The sequence below is a fragment of the Protomyctophum parallelum genome (assembly GCF_964188405.1).
Source record: "Protomyctophum parallelum genome assembly, chromosome: 7".
In the NCBI taxonomy this organism is placed as follows: domain Eukaryota; kingdom Metazoa; phylum Chordata; class Actinopteri; order Myctophiformes; family Myctophidae; genus Protomyctophum; species Protomyctophum parallelum.
The window spans coordinates 48629466-48652143 of record NC_139705.1 but is presented as its reverse complement, the minus strand read 5'-3'; the positions used below and the strand labels follow the sequence as shown (position 1 = coordinate 48652143).

Genomic DNA, 22678 nt, shown 5'->3' with positions numbered 1-22678 from the left:
CCAACCATACGAATTCATGGTTTGGGTCTATCTTATTAAAAAGTCTCTCCGTAATGGAGTTGTAGAATGGACAATAAAAAACAAAATGCATTTCATTTTCGATTTGCTTTAGATCACACAGACTACATAGTCTTATCCTCCTCCACCGTGCCTACATATCTACCTGTCTCAATATGCAGACCAAGTATGCCAGCTCTAATTTGGGCCCACAAGGATGGTTTCTTCTTTGGCAGTACCTACTGTACCTGACTGTTACTCACTAAAGTTTCTACTGCAGGCTGGCCCAATCATTTCCCTCTGAGGGCCACATTATGTTGGGGATTATGGATCGCAGTCTACTCTAGAAGCTACTTTTGCCAGCTCTAAAAACGCCTTCTAAAACCTATACTAACCAAAAGAAATAATTAAAATTGATGTTGCTACGTATAATGAGACACAGAGGTAGCTAGGTATGAAAAGGTATAACAATGTATAGGTTACACCAGGTCTAAATGGGTTAAAGTCGCTGCCGTTCTTAACACCTTGTCTGCTGCTGATGGCCTGACGCATACAGTATATACGTCAATTAAACCCCCATCCATTGTCTGCTGCTGACGCATATATACGTTATTTATCGCTTTATATCGATATGAAACTGTTTACTTTTAGCCTGGTTGCTATAGGCAACGCCTTGCTCACCTCCGCCCCGCAGGCAAACATTTTTTAACTCAAATATATTTGCTTCTGGAGGTTCCTGGCACAACGTTTTGAGACGGTGGGGTCTGCAGCCAAATACAAACCATTTTGGGTGTCCATGACATGAAACGTTTTACCACTGCACTAGACTAGCTAGTAAGGCTGTCCCCAAACATTCAAGGTTCGAATGTTCGCTCGTTAGGGTTGGCACTCGAATCTTAATTAATGGGCTTGAACCATTCGTTTTTTTAATTTTATTTTAATTTAAAAAATATATATATTAATTATTATTATTATTTTTTTCCTTTTTTATTAACTTGAAAATATATCTCGGCGAGAATGCGATGTGAACGTGTAAAAAAAAAAGTACGTTTCTAGTGCATTCCTGTCAGAAGTTATGATTTTTTAAAGAAATCTCTCCTTGTTCTGCTGTGCACATTCATTTGGTGATTGGAGACTGACGCATCTCTCTCTCTCTCTCTCTCTCTCTCTCTCTCACACACACACAATTTTTTTTTATTAATTAGAAAAGTGTGTGTGTGTGTGTGTGTGTGTGTGTGTGTGTGTGTGTGTGTGTTGGAAGGGACGAGAGAAGAGCGGGGGAGACGCGCTGTGCGCTCTGATCGAGACGGTTATTTTTTAATTAATTAAAAACAAATGGTCCGAATGTTCACTCGGAAATTCCTGCCGAAGTTCGAGTCCTAAAATAAGGGCTAGGGTACAGCCTTACTAGCTAGTGGGGATAAAAATATCCCATGTGAAGCACCAGTTGTTTGTAGATAACACAGACACACACGGTGCCAGACAGTGTTGGGAAAGTTCAGTTCAGTTCACAGTTCACAAATTAAAAAATACCTTTTTTAATAAAAACATTTATAAAACCTTGATCACAAAACTTATTTTTTTTTACAATATATCCATTAACATTATCCAAATGTATTCCTTTTATTTGTTTTACATTTTGGAAAACAATAGCCAATTTAACACTGAGGTGCCCACAATGTTTAGGTGCCCACTCTTCACTTCGTGTGTGAAAAGAAATGTGGAAAAAAAAATGCCACTGAATTCGTAATCCTTTTCCACTTTGTTTCTGACTTTATATGTGAAAATGAAGCCCCAACATGTGGAAGCTGATATGCTATTATTGTGAAGGGTTTCTGAACGTTTCTGAACGTCTCAGCCTGCATATTTCCCCTTGCTGAAAATATCTGATTTACAAGCTCACAACGTGTCACAGATGCGACACGGTGTGAGCTTGCAGATCAGCTATTTCCAGCATGCAACATGTTGTACGACGAAGAATACATCAGGTTTCACTGTGGGAGATGTCTTTTGTTGGCTGAGGCGATCATGTATACAGTACACAGCGCTCCTTGGCGCAAAATAACAAGCTATTGGGAGCAATTTTTTGGTGGCACATTATACATTATGCTGAATGAACTTGAATCAAACAACAAGTTTACCTCAGTGTTTGGGGACATGTACTGCACTGTCTGCTGTCTCCGTGGATTCAGCGCGAGCAGCATCATCCAGTTGTAAGATGCGTGCTGTGCACTTCAGAGAATTTTCTTCAGGTTTTCGCCTGGAAGGCTCTATGGAAATCTGGTACATTCTTGAACGAAGTGAACTATGCGAGAGTGAGGTTCACACACACAAGTAGTTCTCAATAACGTTCATCAATAATAATAATAATAATAATAATACTTTTATTTATATAGCACTTTTCTGGACAAAGTCACAAAGTGCTGCACAACAAATTCACAGGAAAACCGAACACATTTAAATGGATGCAAATCAAGAACTTACAGCCAGCTGGCCTACAGTAGAAAGCATATTTAAAGATACAATATAAAAACAACACCAATGTAATAGATAGAAATATGCTTTTCTGAACAAGTACGTTTTGAGAAGAGTTTTAAAAGATGCAATGGTATCTGCTTGTCGGATGGTTTTTGGGAAGGGTGTTCCAAACTTTAAGCAGAAATCAAGCAGAAATACATTACGTTCTGTTCACGTTCGCCCCACATATGAACGGATTGGTGAACCATCGTTCACTGAACGCGTTCAGGGACAACACTGTGGAGAGGAAGATGTGGACCGGCTCGTATTGACCATCATGTGCATTGAGTGTTTTCTCTGTCAGCTGATCTGATCTGCTTGAACAAGTCACGGCTGTTACAGTTACAGCAAGGCTCAAATACCACTGATTGGCCATGTTCATTGCCTCATTAAATGGGCCTCTCAGGATTATTACATAATCGCCTATAATCGCAATTATTTTTCCATAATCATCATAATGGTTTCCATGTCGGAAAAATAAACATACATTCCAATGTATCAGTCGTTGCTGTCTGGCAGAAACCCCATAACCCCATAATTCTAACTGACAATATCCTATCCTATATATCTGTGGTTTTCAAACAAATGGATATTTGGTCATAGATATTTAACTCTTGAGAGCGTAAAATGAAAGTTTCACACTCTCAAGCGCTACATTTTTGTTAAACATCTGCATTTACAAAGAAGTTAATTTACAAGATGTCTACACAAATTAGAGAATGTGAAATAATTGTTACCGGTATTCTCATCTCTCGTATGATACCACATCAATACAGCATAGAAATGTATTCACCGACAAAATATTCTTTAGTTTTGGGTCTGAGAGGCTAAATCTCATCAAATGGTCGTCCGTGGCCTAAATGCCCAATACAGAACCACATATAAGCCCTCCCTGGGTTTCTTTTCTCACCTGCACACACTTCTCTGTTATTGATGTTACCTTTTTGTACTGTTTTTATTGTGCGAATAAACTAAACCAATAAACAAAACAAAAAAATAGGCCCTGACATGAAAGATGTTGAAAACCACTGCTATATATTTAAATTGGCTAATGGATCAGACATAACCATGCTCATATATGCCCATATACTAATACTAACTGTATATGGGCATTATACCATATGGGGGTGGCTGTGGCTCAGGAGGTAGAGCAGGTCGTCCAATGATCCCAGGGTCGGCGGTTCGAATCCCGGCTCCTCCTGTCCACATGTTGAAGTGTCCTTGGGCAAGACACTGACTGAACCCTACATTGCCTCCAATGGGTTGGTCTGTGTGAGCTTGCCACCATTGGTGTGTGAATGTGGGAAGTGAGGACGCTGGCGTCGACTGTTCGCCGCTTCACCTCCCAATGTATGAATGAATGTAAAGCATTGTAAAGCGCTTTGAGCACTTGGGAAAAGCGCTATAAAAATGCAATTCATTATTACACTGATGACATCAGGGAGCTCCATGTATGAGAATGTTGGTCGGATCAGCAGTGCAACTTGGAAGTGAAAACTTGAGTTTTAATTAATAGTGGAACTGGATGATCTACAAGCTCACAACGTGCTGCGATGCAACGCAATGTAAGCTTTTAGAACGTCTATTTCAGCTGTTGTTAAATTACTTTGTATGTATAGTCATTAAATATGTCAGGCATTTCTTTGTATATTTCAGTTATTTGTCATATCTGCCCTGTGCATTTAAACAAAGAATGTTCAGATTACTTTTGACATTTTATCATTCGCCCGGAGATCCACTTTGTTCCCAGATATTACAGAACCGACTCGAACTGTTGCATAATATTATGTGGTCAAATCGAATGATTTTAATTGCTGGCAAAGATGCTTTTTTTATACCAGTAGATGTGAGTTATAGACCACTCCATAATATAATCTAGCAGTTATGTAGCAGCCTACACTAAGAGACAATTAAATAATATTTGATAATTGATAAACAGACCCAAGGTAATCTGAACCGACCCAACTGATTTATAATAAAACGTGGAACTCGGGTAAAAATAAATCTAATAATAATAATCTTTAAAGGATTTAAATAGTCTTTCATTCTGGCTTTATTGATAGCGAATGTTATTAATGATGAATTGTGTGATCAATCAGATCGAAAGCGGCAGTGAAATCTAAAAGTAAAATGGATGCAAGTTTACCTTGGTCGAGAGCATTCAGCCAGGTATCCGTCATCTCAATGAGAGCTGTTTCAGTGGAATGGTTTTTACGGTATGCATGTTGGGCATGAGTTAATGGTTTCCATGTATTTCCATATATAATCACTAAGTACTTTCTCCAGGATTTTACTTAGGGAGGAAAGTAGGCTGATTGGTCGGCTATTTGGGGCAGTAAAAGTGGATTTACTATCCTTAGGAATAGGGCAAATTTGTGCATGCTTCCATATTGTCGGAAACTTGCCTTGTTGCAGAGAAATATCAAATAGGTATTTCACAGGTCTAGCGATAAATAGGGCAGCATATTTTAGTAATTTATTATCAATGAGGTCATGCCCTGGAGATTTGTTTTCAACAACATTTTCTCAATTTCGACAAAAGATATGTCTGGTGGTAAAACAAAACTGCATTCTTTCCCCTGCATAATCTGTGCATCTATATTTCCCACCAGTTCTTCGTTTTGAGGCATTTACATGCATATTATTGGACCTGAGATCGTTTACCTGGCTTTCATAATGGTCAGAAAAATGATTGGCAATGTCTATTGGTTTTGTCTTGGTCATTCCGTCAACCTCCACACTAACAGGATTTGTATTGTATTGGATCTACCCAGCAAACCATTTACTGTATTCCAGTAAATGGTTCCACTTCCAGTGTATACAGTGTCTTTATTTAGCTGCTACTTATCATTCAGACTGCACTATTAAAGCTTTCCTATTCATCTCGGGGTAAACATCATCATGACATGGACGTTCGTTCTAGTGGGCAGCTGCCAGCATGCGGTGCTCCTAATTAAGTGACAGCGTGAGGTCTGCTGTGGTAGAACGCTGAGGTATGGGTCTGTCTGTCTGTCTGTGGTTTGATTCACTGATTTCACCCGTTCTCTCCTGTTCTTCGTCTCGTTGCAGATACAATGGACCAAGTTGAAAACGAGCCCCATCTGCTTGGTAAGGATGTACCCTGTTTTCACCCAGTCTGTTTTAAAATGTCATGTCTGTTTTCCACTCCCAACTGCCCCTCTCTCTCTACATCAACAGTCCTTAACCACTTAGCATTTACTGCCAAGAATTACCGGTCTGTCCAGTCATTGCCATAATGTACTGTCAGGACCTGTGGGGCTTATTGAAAGGGGCAAAAAAATACCTTGGGTCTTGAACCGGAAGTTTGTACCATCCCGAGGCATGGATTTTGTAATCGCGACTAAGCGACACTTTTTGACGTTTTGATCATAAACACAATCTTGGAAAAGAAAACCTGAGATATAAAAGGGTTTTAACTAAGGTTTCAGTTAAGTGAGTCAAACATGCAAGTGGACGTGTGACATTGTGAGCTTGTAGATCTGCTATTTCATCCCAGAATATTAGGACACTTATTAAGGGTTCATGTGGTTAAACACACTAATATTCCACTCGACTTCAACATGACGTTACTGTCACAGGCTCACAGGTGCAAAAGAAACGACAATATTATTTAGTGCAAGCTAGTAGCTAAACACACCAGTTGTTACAATTAAAGTAAGAATAGGAGAAAATAAAAAATCTCACTCCTCGGGACAAGTATCAAATACACATGGTGTTTAATGATAAAGACAGAGTACCTTAGACTGTAAATATAATGTACCAAATAGAACTATGTGTACTATAGTGATATAGCATCCATATCTCTATGCTTTTGTTAACATTGTATTCAGGGTATTGTGTGTTATCTTGTCGTGTCCCAAATCACTCCATATACTCAGTCATTACATGGTATACCAGTGATTCTCAACCTGTGGGCCATGAGGGGTATTGGAGTGGAGCAAGTGTGTGTGTGTGTGTGTGTGTGTGTGTGTGTGTGTGGGAGGGGGGGGGGGGGGGGGGGGGGGGGGGGGCGGGCAACAAACTCCGTCTTTTAAAGTGAACGCGTATGCTGGCACTGGGGACGGGGGTTTATGCTAACAGCTAGCGGTCACTGGGGACGGGGGTTTTATGCTAACAGGTAGCGGTCACTGGGAACTGGGGTTTATGCTAACAGCTAGCGGTCACTGGGGACGGGGGTTTATGCTAACAGCTAGCGGTCACTGGGAACTGGGGTTACAATTTACAATTTAGGCATTTAGCAGACGCTCTTAATCCAGAGCGACTTACAATAAGCAAGAACAAAAGCATGGGAATACATCACAAAAAAGCATTTATCATAAAACATGCGTAAGCTAAGAAAGTAACAGTGGAATATCTATATTATGAGACTATACATATAAACTATATATATATACTACTATGCTATACATATGTACTATGGCGTGCTATGACTATATACAATGCAATTATAGTGCTGTCTACATAACATGCTATAAGTCTGTATCAGATGCTATCTAAGTCTACAGAAATGCTATCTAAGAGGGTAGGGTAAGTGCTATGGGCCATGATGGAGTCTATGCTTGTTGTTTATGCTAACAGCTAGCGGTAGAGATGGAGTTAACACGGCAGCCAATGGCTGCCATGTTAAGTGGTCAGATGGGTTAGACTAAACTACAGTATGTACTCTGTTCCAGTACCTGGACAAGGTGGAGGTGGAGATGAGGACGTGTGAAGAGCCACGCCCACCCAACGGCCCCTCCCCCATCGCCACCTCAGCAGGCCAGAGGTGAGCCTGCTTAAAGGGACATTGCACCCATTTTTATGGGTTCATGATCAACACACTTTGAATATTATTTTTCTATTAATCCATTTTGCAGACACGTTATGTTTTTCTTTAGATTAATTTTGCTTTTAATATGACTTTTCAGTATTCATATTGTATGCCTCACTGTGGAGGACACTCTTAACCCATTTTGACCTGTGATCAGATTCTAAAAATGTCTGTTTGAAAATGACAGTTTTCTGAAAAAGCTATGTTTCTATGTCAGTCGTCCGATTTTCAGACCTACAAGCTCGCGCTATGAGCTTGTAGATCTGCTATTTTTCAATAGCTAAAGCATGACATGATGCTAACGCCAAAAGGGTTTCCCGCGCAAAATGGGTTAAAGGAGTACTTCATCTAATCTCCTTCGATACAATTGAGTTAAGATGAATGTAATAAATAGCTTAAATAAATATCCAGCAAACACAGTAATAACACAGACAAGTTTTAACACCTTTATCTACTCAATCCAAATCAGCAATGATAATAATACAGGCACACAAGAACCAGCTCAGTGGCCTTGTGGTTAGAGTGTCCGCCCTGAGACTGGGAGGTCGGTGGTTCGATCCCCGGCCGGGTCATACCAAAGACTCTAAAAATGGGACCCAATGCCTCCCTGCTTGACACTCAGCATCAAGGGTTGGATTGGGGGTATAAGTCCCTGCGACATACTAGCGTCATGTCCAGGGGGTGTACTTGTACATCAAGCTGCCTCACGCTACAGAAACAGGAGACAGGCTCCTGCCCTATGGGCCTCATGGCTCGGCAAGGCTACTTTACACAAGAACCCACTGATGGATAGACAATGACATCCGTTTGAACCGAATTATCCGTGGTTTGCGCACACTCGCACTCTCCTATTATGCAATATAGTTCTGTATGAAATTAATCCAACCGAATGTCTGCATCTCGTGCACGCCCGCACGGTGCACACACGCTCCTATTGTTCCATATAGTTATGTATGACTCCAAAATCTGTGTCTCGCAGTGCTTTACAAACCGAACAAAAAAAGGAATTCTGTCAATCCCCCCCAAAAAGCATGGATTAATAAAACAAAAGTTAAAAATCTCGTTTGAAATGACCAAACGACCAAACGATGATGTCACTGATAGGCAGATCATTTCTAAACTGTCCACAGCCCTCCTCTGAGACACAGAGTGAGTCGACAGAATTGGTGCCATGATCTTATTGTGAGCATTCGTGATATATGAAGATAAGGCTGAAAATAGGTGAAGTGGTCCTTTAACCATGTAAAACCCCATGGTTGACTGAAGTCCCTCAGGGCTTTAATAGGCGATCTACAAGCTCACAACGCAGCGCGTCTAGACCAGTTGTGAGCTATTTTCTGCTCAAAGTATTCCCCATGATTATGAATTGCTGGCGCTTAAGTGGTTAAGAACAATGCATCGCCTGCCTGACAGGAATGACAGGATTCAGGGTAAAAATAACCCTGGCAGAGGTGTGACCCTGAAGCCTTTCTTTCAGTTTGTCTTTGTCACAAGACCGTGACACACTGAGAGCCTTGCTGACAGGCTTATATTTCTAACTCAAACAGCATTACAGCTTCAAAATGAAGAGCGGTTTTACCTTTCTGCGTTGCAGCTCATTTAGGAGGGTCCAGTCCATCAAAGCTCTGAATGTCACGTCGGCGCGATTTGAGGCGACGACTGCTTGACCAGTGTTACATTTGACAGCAAATGTTGATTTTGTTTTATTGAATACATACAATAGTTCTAGTCAAATTTTAGTCATCTAATCTGAAATGTTTTAGTTTTAGTGGACTAAATAGCATTTGATTTTAGTAAACAAAATCTCCAGTGGGTTTAGTTGTAAAATGCTGTAAAATAGCTGCTCTAATAGGGCTGCATGTTTATGGCCAAATTTATTATCACGAAAATTTTTTGACCAATATTGTGACCAATACTCATCATGATTATTCACTGAGCATAGTGATCATTTAGTTGTTGTTGTTGTTGTTAACCCATTCTGGGCGCGAACCCATTTTGGTGCATTTTGGTGCAAATAAACTTGTCGTGCTACAGTGTTGCGTACCAGAAATGGCCGATCTACAAGCACACAATGCATCACACATTTTAATGAAGTGTTAAATAGCTCTATATTAACATTGTACTAATGTCTACAGAGAGTCTGTTTAGCTCCACAGCTCTGTAATGAATATAAAATACCCTTTTCAGTTCAGGATACAATTTTCACCCAATCGGGAGAAAGAAATCGTGCAGGATAAATATGCATGCATATTGGAAAGACATTGGGCCTCTTTCTTACTTCCTTCACAGGTCTTAACATTTATACTAATTAAGACTCTGTTCCATTAAGTTAATTTAGTTTAGTTAATTTAGTTGTGTTAATCTTATTTCAAGGACCCCCATAACTCAGAGACGGTACAAATGGAACCAAATGGGTCCACCGTCTTAACAGGTCCATTTGGTTCCATTTGCACACTCTCTGAACCACACCGCACCCTGACTCTGTTTTAACACATTCTGGGCGGGAACCCCTTTTGGTGTTAGCATTATGCTATGCTTTAGCTATTGAAAAATAGCAGATCTACAAGCTCATAGCGCGCCACCGAGTGGCGCGCTACGAGCTTGTAGGTCTGCTATTTATTTTTAAATCGAAGAACCACTGACATAGAAACACAGCCTTTTCAGAAAACTGTCAGGATGTAGAAGACATTTCTTTTAGAATGTGATCTCCGGTCAAAAGAGGCCCAATGTATTTCCAGTATGGCTGCTCTGCATGGAGCCTGTTGAAACAGGAGGTTTCCATCTCATTATCTGTCACTGAGTGTCGTCCGCCTGTGCTTTGCGTTTGGCAGCGAGTACGGCTTTGCGGAGAAGGTGGTGGAGGGCATGTCCGTGGTGATCAACACCATCACCATTAAGGTCCAGGCCCGGGCCTTCCACGCCTCCTTTGAGCTCTGGCAGCTCCAGGGCAACAGCCTCAACCCCAAGTGGCAGAAAAGTGACCTGCGCTTCACCCGCGTTACCGACCCCAAGAGAGGAGAGGTAAACATGCACACATGCACGCCACGCCACGCCACGCCACGCCACGCCACGCCACGCCACACACGCACGCACGCACGCCATGCCACGCCACGCACACAGAATAATCCTGGTTTTCATTTCACCACGCAAACGTTGCTTTTCACATTCTGGTGAAAATAGCTAATCTGCAAGGGCACAACTCGTCCATAGTACAGAGTGACAATTTATGGGTTGTAGTAAAGTAGGGATGCACCGAAAGGGAAATTCCTGGCCGAAACCCAATACCGAATATAGGAAACAGTTGGCCGAAAACCGAATATCCGAATATGATTAATATTATAATATCTTTTTTTCCTACCATTGCTGTCATGGCCGTACCTTAAAGCGACCTGATTTATGGCAAAAGAAATGGTTATGGTAAAACGTAACTTAAATGATAATCACTATTATGGGTCCATAAAACATTTATTCAGCTCTTTTGAATGCATTAATTGCATACACTATTCGGTGATATATTTTCTGCCTATTCGGGCCGAAACCGAATAGGCCGAAAATGCATTTGTAGCCATTTTCTGCCGAATATTTTCTGCCTGCCGAATATTCGGTGCATCACTATAGTAAAGTCTTCATATGACATATCTATGCTATATCTATGCCCCTTACATGTCCAATTGGTTCCATTTGCACACTCAGTTACACACCCGTAAAGGGGCCATTTGGAACCCCCTTGAGAAACCATGAGGGTCCCTGGACCACGATTTAGACCCACTGGTGTAGCATAGAGTGTTTATGAATTAATATCGGCACCCTGACTCTGTTCGACCAGAATGGAGCACAGAGCCTCCGTTAGTATCATTGGTAACACCTGTGAAGGAAGGAAGGAAGATGCCAAATGTCTTTCCAATATGGCTGCCTATTGCAGCTGTACATGTGCTTCTTCTTTGTTTATTGGTTTTTTCACAGAAGCATTATTTAAATACTGGAGTTGAGAAATAATAAGTGGTGGCATTAACAGCTTCTCTTAATAAACCCCACAAGCACAAGTACAAGAATAAATACATCAAATTTGTGCTTCTTCTACGGCTCTACGCTATGATGTTAACATCAAAGAATTGCCGTCATGTGCTGATAATATGAAGTGATTTATTTAATGAGAGACCCAACATTCACCATGTCCAAACCCCCCTCTCTGTTAAAGACATTTCATGATCCAGTTTATGGAGAAAAGCTCTCGTTTGAAAAACCAGATGACAGCTGTTTGAACCAAAGCATTTTGCCTTGGCGTGGTAATAATCGTGTCATCTTAAGAGCGTGCGTGTGTGCGTGTGTGCGCGCGTGTGTGTGTGCGTGCGTGCCTTATCCGACCATGCCATTTGGCATGTCACAATTATTACATAATAATCCCTTGAGGCCAACACGGACGTTCAGGGACCACGCAAGTGATAATGTCTTGTGAATACATGCCCCACCTGGTTATGCAATTATTCTACACGTTGTACTGTAGCTAATTTCTATTCTATTCTATTCTATTCTATTTCACTGGCTACCCACTAACATAAGACCTATTGTCCTACAGCACATGCAACCTTGTGTGCACGCAGCCACGCACAGTCTCAATCAATCAGTTATAATGCTATACAACTTGGTCTCTCCAAGTGTCTTTTTTTTTTTTGTCCACTAAAACTATGACGAAACGTGTTCGTCGAAAACTAAATAAGAACTAAGCTATGATGACTAAGACTAAATATGTAACTTCGTCAACAAATAAAAAACTTGACTAACATGCTAGGGAGGGACTAGTGGAGAAGAAGAACAAGGACAAGACATTTTATGTTTGGTCAAAATCAACTGTAGATTTAGTCAACTAAAATCGTATCATATTTAGTCAACTAAAACCAAACTAAAACATTTCAAATTACTAAAATACTTAAACTAAATGGCATTTTAGTCAAGACTATGACTAAAAGAACCAAATGATAAATGGCTGTCCAAATCAACACTGGTCCTTCCTCTCCCCGTGCAGGTGTTGACCTTCAAGGAGATCAACTGGCAGAGTTTAAGGATCGAGGCGGACGCCATAGAGAGCGACGACGCCGACCTGGGCAGCACGCCGCTGCGTCTCATCACCAACCAGGGACGCATCCGCATCGCACTGAAACGCAGGGTAAGACTGATGGTACACATCACTAGGGACGCATCCGCATCGCACTGAAACGCAGGGTAAGACTGATGGTACACATCACTAGGGACGCATCCGCATCGCACTGAAACACAGGGTAAGACTGATGGTACACATCACTAGGGACGCATCCGCATCGCACTGAAACGCAGGGTGAGACTGATGGTACACATCACTAGGGACGCATCCGCATCGCACTGAAACGCAGGGTGAGACTGATGCACACATCACTAGGGACGCATCCGCATCGCACTGAAACACAGGGTAAGACTGATGGCACACATCACTAGGGACGCATCCGCATCGCACTGAAACGCAGGGTAAGACTGATGCACACATCACTAGGGACGCATCCGCATCGCACTGAAACGCAGGGTGAGACTGATGCACACATCACTAGGGACGCATCCGCATCGCACTGAAACGCAGGGTGAGACTGATGCACACATCACTAGGGACGCATCCGCATCGCACTGAAACGCAGGGTGAGACTGATGCACACATCACTAACTAGGGACGCATCCGCATCGCACTGAAACGCAGGGTGAGACTGATGGTACACATCACTAGGGACGCATCCGCATCGCACTGAAACGCAGGGTGAGACTGATGGTACACATCACTAGGGACGCATCCGCATCGCACTGAAACGCAGGGTGAGACTGATGGTACACATCACTAGGGACGCATCCGCATCGCACTGAAACGCAGGGTGAGACTGATGGTACACATCACTAGGGACGCATCCGCATCGCACTGAAACGCAGGGTGAGACTGATGGTACACATCACTAGGGACGCATCCGCATCGCACTGAAACGCAGGGTAAGACTGATGCACACATCACTAGGGACGCATCCGCATCGCACTGAAACGCAGGGTGAGACTGATGCACACATCACTAGGGACGCATCCGCATCGCACTGAAACGCAGGGTAAGACTGATGCACACATCACTAGGGACGCATCCGCATCGCACTGAAACGCAGGGTAAGACTGATGGTACACATCACTAGGGACGCATCCGCATCGCACTGAAACGCAGGGTAAGACTGATGGTACACATCACTAGGGACGCATCCGCATCGCACTGAAACGCAGGGTAAGACTGATGGTACACATCACTAGGGACGCATCCGCATCGCACTGAAACGCAGGGTAAGACTGATGGTACACATCACTAGGGACGCATCCGCATCGCACTGAAACGCAGGGTAAGACTGATGGTACACATCACTAGGGACGCATCCGCATCGCACTGAAACGCAGGGTAAGACTGATGGTACACATCACTAGGGACGCATCCGCATCGCACTGAAACGCAGGGTAAGACTGATGGTACACATCACTAGGGACGCATCCGCATCACACTGAAACGCAGGGTAAGACTGATGGTACACATCACTAGGGACGCATCCGCATCGCACTGAAACGCAGGGTAAGACTGATGCACACATCACCAGGGACGCATCCGCATCGCACTGAAACGCAGGGTAAGACTGATGCACACATCACTAGGGACGCATCCGCATCGCACTGAAACGCAGGGTGAGACTGATGCACACATCACTAGGGACGCATCCGCATCGCACTGAAACGCAGGGTAAGACTGATGCACACATCACTAGGGACGCATCCGCATCGCACTGAAACACAGGGTAAGACTGATGCACACATCACTAGGGACGCATCCGCATCGCACTGAAACGCAGGGTGAGACTGATGCACACATCACTAGGGACGCATCCGCATCGCACTGAAACGCAGGGTAAGACTGATGCACACATCACTAGGGACGCATCCGCATCGCACTGAAACGCAGGGTGAGACTGATGGTACACATCACTAGGGACGCATCCGCATCGCACTGAAACGCAGGGTAAGACTGATGGTACACATCACTAGGGACGCATCCGCATCGCACTGAAACGCAGGGTAAGACTGATGCACACATCACTAGGGACGCATCCGCATCGCACTGAAACACAGGGTAAGACTGATGCACATATCACTAACTAGGGACGCATCCGCATGCACTGAAACGCAGGGTAAGACTGATGCACACATCACTAGGGACGCATCCGCATCGCACTGAAACGCAGGGTGAGACTGATGCACACATCACTAGGGACGCATCCGCATCGCACTGAAACGCAGGGTGAGACTGATGCACACATCACTAGGGACGCATCCGCATCGCACTGAAACGCAGGGTAAGACTGATGCACACATCACTAGGGACGCATCCACATCGCACTGAAACGCAGGGTGAGACTGATGCACACATCACTAGGGACGCATCCACATCACACTGAAACGCAGGGTAAGACTGATGCACACATCACTAGGGACGCATCCGCATCGCACTGAAACGCAGGGTGAGACTGATGCACACATCACTAGGGACGCATCCGCATCACACTGAAACGCAGGGTAAGACTGATGCACACATCACTAGGGACGCATCCACATCGCACTGAAACGCAGGGTAAGACTGATGCACACATCACCAGGGACGCATCCACATCACACTGAAACGCAGGGTAAGACTGATGCACACATCACCAGGGACGCATCCGCATCGCACTGAAACGCAGGGTAAGACTGATGATGATGCACACATCACCTATTTCGGTACTTTCACATTTTGTGGGGGTATTTTACACACCACAATAAATAACAAATGTTCAGTACAACATGGGCGATAGGCCTGTATCTATTGAGAAATGGTTATATGATATATAATATAGTCCAAACATTAAGTAATAAAGACAACATTTTTTTTTGTTTGTTTAGCCCACTGCAGAGGGGAGAGTTGACCCACACAATCAATTCAACTTAAGTTCAATAAATAAACATTTAACATTTAAAACCATGAGTAGTAGTAGTAGCTCTTCAGCAGTGCATTTCACATAATCAATGATAAAACATACAATGCACAACTTGACTCCACACACAGCCAGCTGAATGGTGATTAATTGTAAGCAATTGTGTAGTCAAGTGTATGCAATGTCCCCGATCATTTATTATGTATGGGCTGCCCCGGGCCATGGCGGTTACCATTTACCATTAGATAAATACAGTAAGGATGCTGTGTTGACAGTATTGATAAGTACTGTTTACTGAGAAGTGAAACCCAAGAGGAAAATAGCAAGAGGGTCCAACTTTGCTTTACTTCCTGTATCTGCGTGAGGTGGGAGAGGAGACGGGAAGAATGTTGGAGTGTATTCATTTCCAATGGGAGAGTTTATGATCCATTCCTTATTATTATTATTAATTTCCAATGGGAGAGTGAACGTGAACACAGCTTATGAACCATTCCTTAACTCCATGGTCACTGAACTAAATACTGGACCCAATCATCACAAGGCACATCATATTTACAAGATATTCATACTAAAATGGCTCGTTTTAGCGAGACAAATCAGGAGAAAATCTACTTTGTTATCGACCGTTCTTTATCCCAGCAATAAACTCTCGTTTATTGGGTGAAACTACTGCACTCACTCGCCATATCAATCTTCCAATATGCTGCTTATGGAACTTGGAAACTTAACAGCAGAGCTGCAGAAGAGAATACAGATAATGGAGTTCTTTACACGGATTGGATTCAAGCAAAGGAAACTAAAATAATAAACTAAAATAAGTATATAGTGTATATAGATACAGTTACAGTGCAGAAGTGGAAAGAAAATAGTTGGTAAGCTAGTTATTAAGTTTGATGGATGGATGGATGGATGGATGGATAGACCTTTATTGGTATGTGGAATCTCATGGAATACAATATAATGGTCTCCCATCCATATCAGTTTGGGGGACCTTGGTGTGAATATATTTGAGAACCACTGCTCTATTGTAAGTGTGTATAATTATGACTACTAGTGAAGGACTGTAATATCATTCTAATCATCAGTGGTTGTGTAGTGTGTGTATATAAACTAGTATTTCCATGTGACAAAAAAAGGGACTCCTGCACATCCAAAAAGACCCGTATGGAGGTGCAAGTCTAGTTAGCAGGCATAGACATCAAAAAAGAGAAAAACCTTCAAAGGAAGGGACTGCACACTCCAGGGAACAGAGACGGACAACTTACGGCATCAGACTTATTTATTAGCACTAGTATTTCCATGTGTTTTAGGTGAAGGACTGTAATATCATTCTAATCAGTGGTTGTGTAGTGTGTATATAAACTAGTATTTCCATGTGTTTTAGGTAAAGGACTGTAATATCATTCTAATCAGTGGTTGTGTAGTGTGTATATAAACTAGTATTTCCATGTGTTTTAGGTAAAGGACTGTAATATCATTCTAATCAGTGGTTGTGTAGTGTGTATATAAACTAGTATTTCCATGTGTTTTAGGTGAAGGACTGTAATATCATTCTAATCAGTGGTTGTGTAGTGTGTATATAAACTAGTATTTCCATGTGTTTTAGGTGAAGGACTGTAATATCATTTAATCAGTGGTTGTGTAGTGTGTATATAAACTAGTATTTCCATGTGTTTTAGGTGAAGGACTGTAATATCATTCTAATCAGTGGTTGTGTAGTGTGTATATAAACTAGTATTTCCATGTGTTTTAGGTAAAGGACTGTCACGTTCTGGCCTCCAAGCTGCTCTTCATTCTGGACGACCTGCTGTGGGTGCTGACCGACTCCCAGCTCAAAGCCATCGTCCACTACGCCAAGTCCCTGAGTGAAGGCATGGAGAAGTCTGCTCAGCAGAGGAAGAACATGACCCACGACGCCCTGACGGTAAAACACCTTATTATAGAAGCTTAAAGGTGCTGTGTGTGGTATTGCTTTGGTTAAAACAAAAGTGTAGATTGTTTGCTCAGTAACAGGGTCGCCCTGTTTCTATACAGGTAGCTCTTTTTACATAGTACATGCATAAACTTTCTGGTTTCAGTATTCATTTATGATATATTTTCTCTATTATAAGGTTATTTTTGCAGTCAGTTTGTATTGGGGGTGGGGAGGGGGTGCGGGTGCGGGTCGGGGGTCCCAAGCCAAAAAGGTTGAGAACCTCTGGTCTAGAAACACACACCGACAGAGGGGAGTGCCCATGATGTTCTGATTGGTTTGAATGCGCGTGACTTTTTGACGATTTGGTTCGAAATTCGATTGCATGACATTCTTCTTTTCCCATCGTCTGCTATTGCTTTCCCATGCTCTGGGGGAGTGGTAATAGGGGGGGGGGGGGGTCACAGGGGGTCTGTGCGTGCCCTGGATCTCCGTCGCTATAAGCGAGCTATTGTGCCCCCAGTGGCCGTTCAGAGCGGACATGGGCTGCCTTCGCTGGCCCGGTGCTTAATGTAGATAGATAAATATATACTTTATTAATCCCGAAGGAAATTGGTTTTGTTCAACAGTGCAATACATACAGAAAATAGAATGCAGTAAAAAAGCTATAAGTAGCCTTGCCGAGCCATGAGGCCCATAGGGGCAGGAGCCTATCTCCTGTTTCTGTAGCGTGAGGCAGCTTGATGTACAAGTACACCCCCTGGACATGACGCTAGTCTGTCGCAGGGACTGAGTGTCAAGCAGGGAGGCACTGGCTCCCATTTTTAGAGTCTTTGGTATGACCCAGCCGGGGATCGAACCCTGACCTCCCAGTCCCAGAAAACAACAACTGTAACAACATAAATACAAACGGATTAGCTGACCAACCCCCTCCCGCCTCGTCTCCCCCCACGGCCCCAGTGCTTCATAGTGCCCTTGGGATAAAGGAGTTCCTAAGTCTCTTTGTCCTACAGTACATGTCTGGGATAAAACGCTGTTATTTGCTCTTTGCTCCGTTGAATGTGCTCTTCTGAGAGTAAAGTGCTGTGTGCAGTGGGTGGCTGACATCATCTAGAATGGATCATGTCTTGGCCAGAGATATACCAGATATTCCTAGATATACCATGTTCTGCTTAACCCTTTAAAACCCATTTAGGCCCTGACATCGATATTAAAAAAATGCCTCCCAACTCCTGACAGTATCAGTGGTGCTCAATATTTCATGTCAAGGACCCCAAAAAATGTAATTGGCCACCGACCCCCAACATGAAAATATGTTGTTCCAGGGGACCTCCCCAGAAGCAAAGATTTGAGTTAAAAACTTCGCTCTGAAAGAATATATATTCAAAGATTTGCGCCACATTTTCACGGCTTTTCAAAAATAGCTAAAGTATAACGTAACGCTTAAAACACTCCACCGGCTCCAGCGCTAACCCTAGCAACCTGTAGTGACCATGTACTGTAGTGTGTTGTGTTTGCAGACGTCTCCTCCACCCTTAACCCTAGCAACTTGTAGTAATAATAATAATAATAATAAAACTTTATTTGTATAGCACCTTTCATGACATGAAATGCAGCTCAAAGTGCTTTACAGAACAATGGAGAATAAAAGAAAAGCAAGGCAACGACATTAAAAAACAAGCAGTAATGCAATACAGTGAGGACATGAATAACAAACAAAAAAAAAGATCAATTAAAAGCAATGTTGTAGAAGTGGGTCTTGAGCTGAGCTTTAAAAATGTCTACAGAGGCTGCCTGTCGAAGGTACAGTGGGAGCTTGTTCCATGCCGACGGCCCGTAGAAGCAAAAAGCTGCTTCCCCGTATGTGACCATGTAGTGACCATGTAGTGTGTTGTGTTTGCAGACGTCTCCTCCACCGCTAACCCTAGCAACCTGTAGTGACCGTGTAGTGTGTTGTGTTTGCAGACGTCTCCTCCACCGCTAACCCTAGCAACCTGTAGTGACCGTGTAGTGTGTTGTGTTTGCAGACGTCTCCTCCACTGCTAACCCTAGCAACCTGTAGTGACCGTGTAGTGTGTTGTGTTTGCAGACGTCCCCTCCGTCGCCCGGCATCCACACCCTGTGGTCAGACACAGCCTCCACCGGCCCCGGCGCTAACCCCAGCAACCTGAGTCAGTACTTTGACCTGTACGACGTCAAGGAGTCTTCATATCACACCTTCATCTCCCGCCTGGACCTGCACATCTGCAACGACAGCTCCTCCATGGACACGGGTTAGTGTGCACATCTGTAGTGAGAGCTCCCCCCCCCCCCCCCCCCCCCCTCGAGAGACCCGGAAAATAAATCCCCGTTCATTTTCCTCATAGACTTTTCAGAAAGTATTTATTTAAAGATGTTTTACGCCGCGGACAAAGCCAACTCTTGTCGTGACAAATCGTGACAACAAACACAATTTTTCGGGCTGAACAAATAATTAGAAAGAAGAAAGAAAACAGCAGGTTACAACACTTTTTTTTGTTTGTTTTTCTTCTTTGTAATTATTTGTTTGGTCCAAAATATTGTGTTGAGAGTTGGCTTTGTACGACACGCTTATAACGTCTTTAAATAAATACGTTTTGAAATGTCTATGGGGAAAATGCATTGGGAACTATTTCCTGGGCCTGGCGTCGTCATTTTTCATTGCTTATTCTCAACCTTTTTCATGTCGAGGACCACCAGTGATATGCGTTAGGCCACAGATCCCTATTTGATTCAATTTTCTATACTAGTCACTTTTCTATTTTCAAGTTCATCGATCTGCTATTTTCTGAAACGTTTCCCTCCAGAATGGATGCTGGGGTTTAAACCATTTAGGCCTGACGTAGAAATTAAAAAAAATGTCTTCAAAATCCTGACAGTTTTCTGAAAAACCTTATGTTTCTGTATCAGTAGTGCTCAATATTTCATGTCAAGGACCCCAAAGATTATACGTAATATGCCTCCGCCCCCCCCCCATCTGAAAATATGTTGTTCCATGGACCTCCCCAGATAAGAAGCAAAGATTTGAGTTAAAATGTTCACAAAATGTTCCTGATTTTTCAAAAATAGCAGACCTGCAAGTGACCGTGTAGATCTGCTATTTTTCAATAGCTAAAGTATAACATAATGCTTTAAAAAAACAAAAGAGGTTAAGCTATATGACATCTTAAATTATACTACAGTATGTAAGGTTTATTATGCATACAATTGAAATAAACTAGACTAAATCAAATAAATAACTATTGTTATGCCTGTCTATATCAGTGTTTCTCAAATATGGATACGCAGATGTACTATGGAATAATAAATAATGAATTCTACTGTTATGTTTAGTGATAAAACATGAACAAATGTGTGTGCTCTGTAAAAAACTGTTACTGAATTGCAAAAAGTATTTACTGCCCGCAATATGCTGTTTTTTTATATTCTTTATTTAAGGACATCTACAATCATTTTTCAAATAACATTTATTTGGTTATGGACATAACATTTTCTAATATAATATGCTGCTGCTGTAGTTGGATAAAGGGGGTGCTTGGATTCAGAAATCAGGGAAAGGGGGTACTGAAGCCAAAACACTGCTATGTATTGAACCATAGACTTACTAATATTTATAATGTTATTGGACTTCCATCAGTGGTGATCTATGGAAGCTTTTGAACCAGAGACTTACTAATATTTATAACGTTATTGGACTTCCATCAGTGGTGATCTATGAAAGCTTTTGAACCGTAGACTTACTAATATTTATAACGTTATTGGACTTCCATCAGTGGTGATCTATGGAAGCTTTTGAACCAGAGACTTACTAATATTTATAACGTTATTGGACTTCCATCAGTGGTGATCTATGAAAGCTTTTGAACCGTAGACTTACTAATATTTATAACGTTATTGGACTTCCATCAGTGGTGATCTATGAAAGCTTTTGAACCGTAGACTTACTAATATTTATAACGTTATTGGACTTCCATCAGTGGTGATCTATGAAAGCTTTTGAACCGTAGACTTACTAATATTTATAACGTTATTGGACTTCCATCAGTGGTGATCTATGAAAGCTTTTGAACCAGAGACTTACTAATATTTATAACGTTATTGGACTTCCATCAGTGGTGATCTATGAAAGCTTTTGAACCGTAGACTTACTAATATTTATAACGTTATTGGACTTCCATCAGTGGTGATCTATGAAAGCTTTTGAACCAGAGACTTACTAATATTTATAACGTTATTGGACTTCCATCAGTGGTGATCTATGAAAGCTTTTGAACCAGAGACTTACTAATATTTATAACGTTATTGGACTTCCATCAGTGGTGATCTATGAAAGCTTTTGAACCAGAGACTTACTAATATTTATAATGTTTTTGGACTTCCTAGAAGCCTCTCCCCCTCCAAACTCCCAGGGTGCCATGCAGCTGACCTTCAGGAAGCTGGGCTTCGACTACTATCCGACCCACAGACCTGGTGAGTCTAGAATGAATAATTCATAATAAAATATTCTTATAGGTTCTTAGCTTGCTTATGATTCTTGATGACTACCGTATTTCTATACTGTATTTGATGTATTACCTTGTATTGTTCCTGCCTACTTGTCGCTCTGGATTAAGAGCGTCTGCTAAATGCCTAAATTGTAATCCTCCACCCAAATAGGTTTTCCGCTCAACGGGATAAATGTTGGCACTCGCTCAGTACAGAAAGGGATCTTTGATATCAGATCAAAGAAAGACGTCCCGCACACCTGTCTGGAACTTACAAAAGATAATCTCACAGTAAAGACGTTGGCGTTTGAATCACCGGGTACAACATGAAGTTATAATTGCACCTTATAAAGGAGCAGTCATTTTATTATTATTTTCGTATAATTGGTCTTCTGTGTCTGTGTCTCATTGGTGGGCATCGATGGGGAATCCAAGCTAATAGAAACTGCATGCTTTCTCTTGCTGGAAACTTAAGTTATTATGCTGAAATAGAAGCCTTCTTTTCGTTTCATTCTTGCATGAATGAAAAATAAAATAGATTTTCTTTGTTTGAAATGACCACACTGATGAAGTCACTAGTAGGCAGTAGGCATGTTTCTGAACTGTCCACAGCCCTCCTCTGAGACACAGAGTGGTTTCTGAACTGTCCACAGCCCTCCTCTGAGACACAGAGTGGTTTCTGAACTGTCCACAGCCCTCCTCTGAGACAGAGTGGTTTCTGAACTGTCCACAGCCCTCCTCTGAGACACAGAGTGGTTTCTGAACTGTCCACAGCCCTCCTCTGAGACACAGAGTGGTTTCTGAACTGTCCACAGCCCTCCTCTGATACACAGAGTGGTTTCTGAACTGTCCACAGCCCTCTGAGACAGAGTGGTTTCTGAACTGTCCACAGCCCTCCTCTGAGACACAGAGT

General features: G+C 42.4%; 1 protein-coding gene across 1 annotated transcript in view; it reads left to right on the top strand.

The window, feature by feature from the left end:
* bltp3a (bridge-like lipid transfer protein family member 3A) overlaps window positions 1-22678 on the top strand; it is a 78608-nt gene that overhangs the window by 14174 nt on the left and 41756 nt on the right. Inside the window, exons 3-9 of the mRNA XM_083769583.1 lie at window positions 5584-5622; window positions 7209-7300; window positions 10177-10366; window positions 12369-12509; window positions 17105-17275; window positions 19353-19536; window positions 21665-21751. Coding sequence (XP_083625709.1) covers window positions 5584-5622; window positions 7209-7300; window positions 10177-10366; window positions 12369-12509; window positions 17105-17275; window positions 19353-19536; window positions 21665-21751 — 904 coding nt within the window. The remainder of the gene's footprint in view (window positions 1-5583; window positions 5623-7208; window positions 7301-10176; window positions 10367-12368; window positions 12510-17104; window positions 17276-19352; window positions 19537-21664; window positions 21752-22678) is intronic.